This window comes from Scyliorhinus torazame, chromosome 3, assembly GCF_047496885.1.
Source record: "Scyliorhinus torazame isolate Kashiwa2021f chromosome 3, sScyTor2.1, whole genome shotgun sequence".
Taxonomy (NCBI): Eukaryota; Metazoa; Chordata; class Chondrichthyes; order Carcharhiniformes; family Scyliorhinidae; genus Scyliorhinus; species Scyliorhinus torazame.
In genome coordinates, this window is record NC_092709.1 from 368650001 (window position 1) to 368659095 (window position 9095).

Sequence of the window (9095 nt, forward strand, 5' to 3'; positions counted from 1 at the left end):
GTCTGATCCGAACGGGCGCTAACGCTATGGATGGGCTCTACCTTTTTCTTACTCAGAGTGCCCGTCTGCTGGGCTCTCTGTGGCTTTTTGGGGCCATTGCACTCTTTTGCAAAATGTCCCAACTGCCCGCAATTGTAACATTCTTGTGATTTGGGTGGGGGGTCTGTTCTTTCCCTCATTTACCCAGGCGGGGTTGTGATGGGTTGGTTTTACTGCCTGCATGTCTGCGGCGGCTTGCTTTTCCTCGGTGGTTTTAGTGGTGGGTTTATTCTGAACAGACTGCTCCCAAACGCGGGACAATCTTTTAACCACCCACTTCTCGTTCTGGGCCTCTTCTGAGGGATCATAACTATTACAGGCATTTTGTCCTGCATCTGTGGCATGGGAGATAAGGGTGTGGGTCCATTTGGCCATATTCTCTGGGGACAAATGGGCACGGTCTACATCTCCAAAAACGGCTGCGAAGTGAATCCACAGGCGTCCTGCGAACGCTGTGGGGTGCTCAGACTTCTTCTGCCTACACTTATTGAGGCCATCTACGGGGTCACCCCGGTTATACCCGATCGCAGCCAGGATCGTGGTATGCATTTCTGCAAGGGTGCCTCCTCCTACGTTCTGTGGGTCGGGAAGGGCTGCTGCTACCGACGGATCTAAACTTAAAACCATGAGCTTTACATGCTCTCTCTCATCCAGGCCGTACATGGTCGCCTGATGTTTGACGGTGGCAAAGAAATGGGGGGTCTGCGGCGGGGAGGAACGGTGTGATCTTTGCACACGCGTCCCTTAATTGGGTCACTGTGAGGGGGGTTGAATATAGGAATTCCGCCTCGCCTGCTGTGGCGGTGCGGTGGGTTGTTACAGGGTTCATTGGAGCCTGAACTACCTGCTGTGTGGGGGGTGGGGGTGCTTTTCTCCTTTGGGGCTTTCCCTGCGCACATGTTCCCTGAACATATCTCTGCGCTGTTTCCTGTAATTCTTCCCAATCAGGGCCATCTTCCTGGTCTAATTTTTCCCCAAAGTTTTCCTGAAATCCTTTCTGGACAGAAAGCAGTGATTGCAGGTCTGCAATTTGGTTCCGGCTCTTTGTCTGATCTATTGTGCTCTGTCTTTGTTCTGTGGTTGCAGCGTGGAGCGCTCTCAAGGCCGCCTTCAGATCACTACATTGCTTCTGTAGCGTCTCCACCTGCTTCTCTGTTTCTTTCCTTTTCGAGGACTGCACGCTGCGTGTCCTGATAGGCCTTTTCATACTGGGATTGGAAACTACTCAAATGCGCCAGACAAGACTGGTGATCCCGTTTGGCGTCAGCCACCTCTTCGTCCTTTGCTGCTAATTTCCTCCTTAATTCCAGATTCTCTATCTCAACCTCGCATACATCGACTTTACTCATACGATGTATGCCCTCTACCTCTTTGTGGAGCGTCTTGACGACCTCCTCTGTGCCTCGCAATTGTGCCAGACAGGACACGATTTTCCATCGGCTTGCGAGCTTTTGCTAAGACCTTTTCATGCATCTCACTCATGTTCTCCCACCAAGTATGCCCTGTACTTCTGGGACCTGATTCTTCATTATCGCAGAAATAATTCCACATGGGCCATCCTTTGCCCTTGAGATATTTCCGGATTTCCTCTTCCCAAAGGGGACACTGTCCCACTCTACTGCTGCTGGTCGCTGCGACCGCAAATTCCTCAGGGTTCATGAGGTGTTGCATTGCCTGCATGGCCATCTCTCCTATCCACTTGCTTCGTTTAAATTTGGAATGGAGGGTTAAGGTGGTGTCGTAGATGTGGGTACGGCTTGTGCTAATTTACGAAAATACAGACTTCCGACAGTTTGGATGCAACAAAAATCTATCAGTTTTACCTTATAGCCCTGTTAGTTACGCATGCATACACACACTTCCGAATTATGACTTATTAATCAGAACCGCTTGAACACTTGGGTTTTTTGTTTCCAATTGGATTATAATTCAAAATTTCTTGGGTACTCCCGGAGTGGGTTTCCACTTCTAGATCAGGTCCCACCAGAGTCGCCAAAATGTTGCTCGTTTTAGCCTTAGTTTACTTTATTCTTATTCTGTCACCTTTGCTCATGAGTCGCCAGGTATCTTTCTGATATCGCCACATGGTTCAAGCTTAAGTAATGATTAATAATGCAGCACACCGCTTAGTAAGAGTGAAATCAACGCTCATTTATTATATACATGAATAAATACTTATACAATAATCCTACTTCTAGACTACTACCTACCAATAAAGGCCAATACTTAACTTTGGAAATGGCCCACCGGGTCAGGGAAATGAATGGTCTATCGAATTGGTTCTGGCCTGCGGGATTCAAAGGCTGGTACAAGTCGATAGTCAGGAGTGCCTATCTGGTAGCGATCGCTGGAGTAACACTTACGGTTTTCTTTGTCGAAGGGTATCGAAGGTTGCGAGCAGGAGAAGAAGGGTCGAGTTGAACTTGGCCCCTATTCTTATAGTCCCCCAGGGCTTCCCGCCTCTCGGGGCGGTCCTCGTACCTGGTTCCAAGTGATTGGACTTGGTCCTTGGGGGGGTGGACGTTTACCTTTCTTTGTGTCAGCTCCTGCTGGTGCCGAAAGGCTGGGTCGGCTTTCAATTGCTAATTTGTAGCAATTGTTCCTGGGGATGGCTGATTAGAAAGCAGATGGCTGGGTTGTTGTGGTGTTGATGGCTGCAGGTATCGGTCTGGACTGACTTCCCCAGAGCCGAATACACTGTTTTACCTGCAGCTGTCCGTTTGAGTCCTGTTGGCTGATTTTCTCCACAGCCTCTTCCGTTCGCCATTTTAAATCGGGGTTTGACCATTCTAATCGGGAATCAGCCATTTTACGTGGCGACAGCTTAATTAAATGGGGGTGTTTGAATTTGATATCACTCAGGGGCCAGAATGACCTTAAAATCCTTTACCAGCCCTTGGCTGCAGCCGCCTTTACCAGTGGCATTCCCTCGTGGTCATGTGGAGTATTTCTGCAGAAAATTAAATTGAAGGAATAAACTAATTTGGACTGTTTTGTTCATTGCGCCAATGCTCTTCTTTGAGTGGGTCAACTGAGCCCAACATCTTAATACTAAGGAGCATATGGTCCATGCGGAAAGCAGCTTTCTGATCACGGTGTAGTACAGTAATGCCATTCGGAAAGAATGTGCTTATGTTTTTGCAGGTTATGGTTTAAAGAGCTCATCCCACCCAATTGAGATTTGGCCGATCTCCAAATTTTCCAGTCCTGCCCGTCACTTTGCCTGTCCCTGTTGGGAATGGAAAATACCTGCCGTTTTCAATGCGATCATGCCCCCACGACCAGCAGAGAATGCAACTCATTCGCAAGTGTGGAAAGGATGAAAAGGATTCAATGAAACATCTTTGCTGGAAAGGAGGAACATTTTCATACAGAGAGATCTGTCTGACAGCGGTTTTGCTTCACACTCGCATGTTGCAAGGCAAATTTAAAAATCAGCTGGAGCTACCCAGAAGCAGAAAGCATGGATTTCATCACCTCTTTTTTGTCCGTGCCCCCAGATGGAACCCAGGTGAGTTTGTAGAGATCCACATCCGGCGATCCATGATCCCAGTCGATCTGCAAACTGTTCGCACCGATGTTCGAGAAGCGTAGGTTTGATGGTGGGGCAACCGCTGTGTGAGAAGAATGAGACCATAAATGTGCACATGGAGCAGAAATGTAACAGAATCTGACAGAGTAGAAATGGTGAGGGTAGGGAGGGCTTATTAGCAAAGATTTGAGATACTAGCACTGTTCGCCAATAACTTGCATTTATATAGTGCCTTTAATGCAGAAAAATCTCCTGAGGCACTTAAGAACATAGAACATTACAGCGCAGTCCAGGCCTTTCGGCCCTCGGTGTTGCGCCGACCTGCGAAACCACTCTAAAGCCCATCTACACTATTCCCTCCTCGTCCATATTTTTATCCAATGCCCTTAATGTTGGCGAGTCCACTACTGTTGCAGACAGGGAATTCCACGCCCTTGCTACTCTCTGAGTAAAGAAACTACCTCTGACATCTGTCATATATCTATCTCTCCTCAATTTAAAGCTGTGTCCCCTCGTGCTTGCCATCACCATTCGAAGAAAAAGGCTCTCACAAGGGCAGCACGGTGGTGTACTGGTAGCACTGCAGTCTCACGGAGCCGAGATCCCGGGTTCGATCCTGGCTCTGGGTCACTCTCCGTGTGGAGTTTGCACATTCTCCCCGTGTTTGCGTGAGTTTCGCCCCAAAGATGTGCAAGGTAAGTGAATTGAACATGCTAAATTGCCCCTTAATTGGAAAAAAGGAATTGGGTGCTGTAAATTTATAAAAAGAAAAAGGCTCTCACTGCCTACCCTATCTAATCCTCTGATCATCTTGGATGCCTCAATTAAGTCACCTCTTAACATTCATCTTTCTGATGAAAACAGCCACAGCCTTCCCTCATACACTTTGCTGCAGCAGAAGCAGAGAACCCAGGGGAACATACTAATCCCAAAGCCCATCCTGAAGGACATTGTGATCTGCTGCACATCACAATATGCATGTGCTTTCTATGTCACTTTGTCCTCTTTTCAATATTTGAAGATAATTAGTAAGGGGGTGGAAAAGACTGATGGAGAGTTTTATATACTACAGACTTACATGTACGCTCGGACGCTGAGACTTCGTCTGTTTCCGTCTTGTCTGGGTAGATGCCAGTAAGGGTAACATCATATAAGGTGTCAGGATTCAGGTTATCTAAAACCTGGCTGGTCTCATTCCCATTTATAATCATCTGGAAGAATAGGCATAAAGCGAAGGTCAAGATAGGTTCAGTGCATGAAACCAATTTGTTTTCTGAAAACTGATTGCCTTAATTAAATGGGGATGTTTGAATTTGATACCACTCAGGTGCCTCAATGACCTTAAATCCTTGACCAGCCCTTGGCTGCAGCCACCTTTCCCAATGGCATTCCCTCGTGGTCATGTGGAGTATTTCTGCAGAAAATTAAATTGAAGGAATAAACTAATTTGGACTGTTTTGGTCATTGCGCCAATGCTCTTCTTTGAGTGGGTCAACTCAGCCCCACATCTTAATACTAAGGAGCATATGGTCCATGCGGAAAGCAGCTTTCTGATCACGGTGTAGTACAGTAATGCCATTCGGAAAGAATGTGCTTATGTTTTTGCAGGTTATGGTTTAAAGAGCTCATCCCACCCAATTGAGTTTTGGCAGATCGCCAAATTTTCCAGTCCTGCCCGACACTTTGCCTGTCACTGTTGGGAATGGAAAATACCTGCCGTTTTCAATGCGAACATGCCCCCACGACCAGCAGAGAATGCAATTCATTAGCAAGTGTGGAAAGGATGACAAGGATTCAATGAAACATCTTTGCTGGAAAGGAGGAACATTTTCATACAGAGAGATCAGTCTGACAGCGGTTTTGCTTCACACTCGCATGTTGCAAGGCAAATTTAAAAATCAGCTGGAGCGACCCAGAAGCAGAAAGCATGGATTTCATCACCTCTTTTTTGTCCGTGCCCCCAGATGGAACCCAGGTGAGTTTGTAGAGTTCCACAGCCGGGGATCCATTATCCCAGTCGATCTGCAAACTGTTCGCACTGATGTTCGAGAAGCGTAGGTTTGATGGTCCTGGACCAACCACTGTGTGAGAAGAATGAGACCATAAATGTGCACATGGAGCAGAAATGTAACAGAATCTGACAGAGTAGAAATGGTGAGGGAAGGGAGGCCATATGAGTAAAGATTTGAGATACTAGCACTGTTCGCCAATAACTTGCATTTATATAGTGCCTTTAATGCTGTAAAATCTCCCGAGGCACTTAAGAACATAGAACATAGAACATTTCGGCGCAATCCAGGCCCTTCGGCCCTTGGTGCTGCGCCGACCTGTGAAACCACTCGAAAGCCGATCTACACTATTCCCTTATCGTCCATATGTTTATCCAATGCCCTTAATGTTGGCGAGTCCACTACTGTTGCAGGCAGGGAATTCCACACCCGTAATACGCTCTGAGTAAATAACCGACCTCTGACATCTGTCATATATCTATCTCTCCTCAATTTAAAGCTGTGTCCCCTCGTGCTACCATCACCATCCGAAGACAAAGGGTCTCACAAGGGCAGCACGGTGGCGCAGTGATAGCACTGCAGTCACACGGCACCGAGATCCCAGGTTCGAGGCTGGCTCTGGGTCAGTCTCCGTGTGGAGTTTGCACATTCTCGCCGTGTTTGCGTGGGTTTTGCCCCCACAACCCAAAGATGTGCAAGGTAGGAGAATTGTACATGCTAAATTACACCTTAATTGGACAAAATGAATTGGGTACTTTAAATTTATTTAAGAAAAATTCTCTCACTGTCCACTCTATCTAATCCTCTGATCATCTTGTATTCCTCAATTAAGTCGCCTCTGAACCTTCTTTTCTCGAACGAAAACAGCCTCAAGTCCCTCTGCTTTCCCTCATACACTTTGCTGCAGCAGAAGCAGAAAACCCAGGGGAACATACTAATCCCACAGCCCATCCTGAAGGACATTATGATCTGCTGCACATCACAATATGCAGCATGTGCTTTCCATGTCAATTTGTCCTCTTTTCAATAGTTGAAGATAATTAGTAAGGGGGTAGAAAAGACGAATGGAGATTTTTATATACTACAGACATACATGTACGCACGGAGTCTGAGACGTCGTCACTTTCCTTGTTGTCTGGGTAGATGGCAGTAAGGGAAACATCATATAAGGTGTTAGGATCAAGGTTATCTAAAACCTGGCTGGTTTCATTCCCATTTATTATCATCTGGAAGAATAGGGATAAAGCGAAGGTCAAGATAGGTTCAGTGCATGAAACCAATTTGTTTACTGAAAACTGATTGCCTTAATTAAATGGGGGTGTTTGAATTTGATACCACTCAGTAGCCACAATGACCTTAAAATCCTTTTCCAGCCCTTGGCTGCAGCCACCTTTCCCAGTGGCATTCCCTAGTGGTCATGTGGAGTATTTCTGCAGAAAATTAAAGTGAAGGAATAAACTAATTTGGACTGTTTTGGTCATTGCGCCAATGCTCTTCTTTGAGTGGGTCAACTGAGCCCAACATCTTAATACTAAGGAGCATATGGTCCATGCGGAAAGCAGCTTTCTGATCACGGTGTAGTGCAGTAATGCCATTCGGAAAGAATGTGCTTATGTTTTTGCAGGTTATGGTTTAAAGAGCTCATCCCACGCAATTGAGTTTTGGCAGATCGCCAAATGTTCCAGTCCTACCCGTCACTTTGCCTGTCCCTGTTGGGAATGGAAAATACCTGCCGTTTTCAATGCGATCATGCCCCCACGACCAGCAGAGAATGCAACTCATTAGCAAGTGTGGAAAGGATGACAAGGATGCAATGTAACACCTTTGCTGGAAAGGAGGAACATTTTCATACAGAGAGATCTGTCTAACAGCGGTTTTGCTTCACACTTGCATGTTGCAAGGCAAATTTAAAATCAGCTGGAGCTACCCAGAAGCAGGAAGCATGGATTTCATCACCTCTTTTTTGTCCGTGCCCCCAGATGGAACCCAGGTGAGTTTGTAGAGATCCACATCCGGCGATCCATGATCCCAGTCGATCTGCAAACTGTTCGCACTGATGTTTGAGAAGCGTAGGTTTGATGGTGGGGCAACCGCTGTGTGAGAAGAATGAGACCATAAATGTGCACATGGAGCAGAAATGTAACAGAATCTGACAGAGTAGAAATGGTGAGGGAAGGGAGGCCATATGAGCAAAGATTTGAAATAGGAGCACTGTTCGCCTATAAATTGCATTTATATAGTGCCTTTAGTGCAGTAAAATCTCCCGAGGCACTTAAGAACATAGAATATAGAACATTACAGCGCAGCCCAGGCCCTTCAGCCCTCGGTGTTGCGCTGACCTGTGAAACCACTCTAAAGACAATCTACACTATTCCCTTATCGTCCATATGTTTATCCAATGCCCTTAATGTTGGCGAGTCCACTACTGTTGCAGGCAGGGAATTCCACGCCCTTACTACTCTCTGAGTAAAGAACCTACCTCTGACATCTGTCTTATATCTATCTCTCCTCAATTTAAAGCTGTGTCCCCTCGTGCTAGCCATCACCATCTGAAGAAGAAGGTTCTCACAAAGGCAGCACGGTGGCCCAGTGGTAGCACTGCAGTCTCACGGCGCCGAGGTCCCAGAGTCGATCCTGGCTCTCGGACAACCGCCGTGTGGAGTTTGCACATTCTCCCCGTGTTTGCGTGAGTTTTGCCCCCAAAGATGTGCAAGGTAAGTGAATTGAACATGCTAAATTGCTTCTTAATTGGAAAAAATGAATTGGGTGCTGTAAATTTATGAAAAGAAAAAGGCTCTCACTGTCTACCCTATCTAATCCTCTGATCATCTTGTATGCCTCAATTAAGTCACCTCTTAACATTCATCTTTCTAATGAAAACAGCCTCAAGTCCGTCAGCCTTCCCTCCTACACTTTTCTGCAGCAGAAGCAGAGAACCCAGGGGAACATACTAATCTCACAGCCCTTCCTGAAGGACATTATGCTCTGCTGCACATCACAATATGCAGCATGTGCTTTCCATGTCAGTTTGTCCTCTTTTCAATATTTGAAGATAATTGGTAAGGGAGTAGAAATGACGAATGGAGACTTTTATATACTACAGACTTACATGTACTCTCGGAAGCTGAGACTTCGTCAGTTTCCGTCTTGTCTGGGTAGATGCCAGTAAGGGTGACATTATATAAGGTGTCAGGATTCAGGTTATCTAAAACCTGGCTGGTCTCATTCCCATTTATAATCATCTGGAAGAATAGGCATAAAGCGAAGGTCAAGATAGGTTCAGTGCATGAACCAATTTGTTTTCTGAAAACTGATTCCCTTAATTAAATGGGGGTGTTTGAATTTGATATCACTCCGGGGCCACAATGACCTTAAAATCCTTTACTAGCCCTTGGCTGCAGCCGCCTTTCCCAGTGGCATTACCTAGTGGTCATGTGGAGTATTTCTGCAGAAAATTAAATTGAAGGAATAAACTAATTTGGTCTGTTTTGTTCATTGCGTCAATGCTCTTCTTT

At 46.1% G+C, this 9095-nt stretch overlaps 1 protein-coding gene across 1 annotated transcript; it reads right to left on the reverse strand.

The window, feature by feature from the left end:
- Positions 1-4970: 4970 nt before the first annotated feature.
- Positions 4971-8822, reverse strand: LOC140409447 (collagen alpha-1(XII) chain-like). The gene is made up of 5 exons (XM_072497880.1): positions 8690-8822; positions 7537-7673; positions 6674-6806; positions 5513-5652; positions 4971-4985 (listed from the first exon to the last, which is right to left on the reverse strand). Exons 1-5 carry the CDS (start codon positions 8820-8822, stop codon positions 4971-4973), a joined length of 558 nt encoding a protein of 185 aa, XP_072353981.1.
- Between the last annotated feature and the right edge of the window lie 273 nt (positions 8823-9095).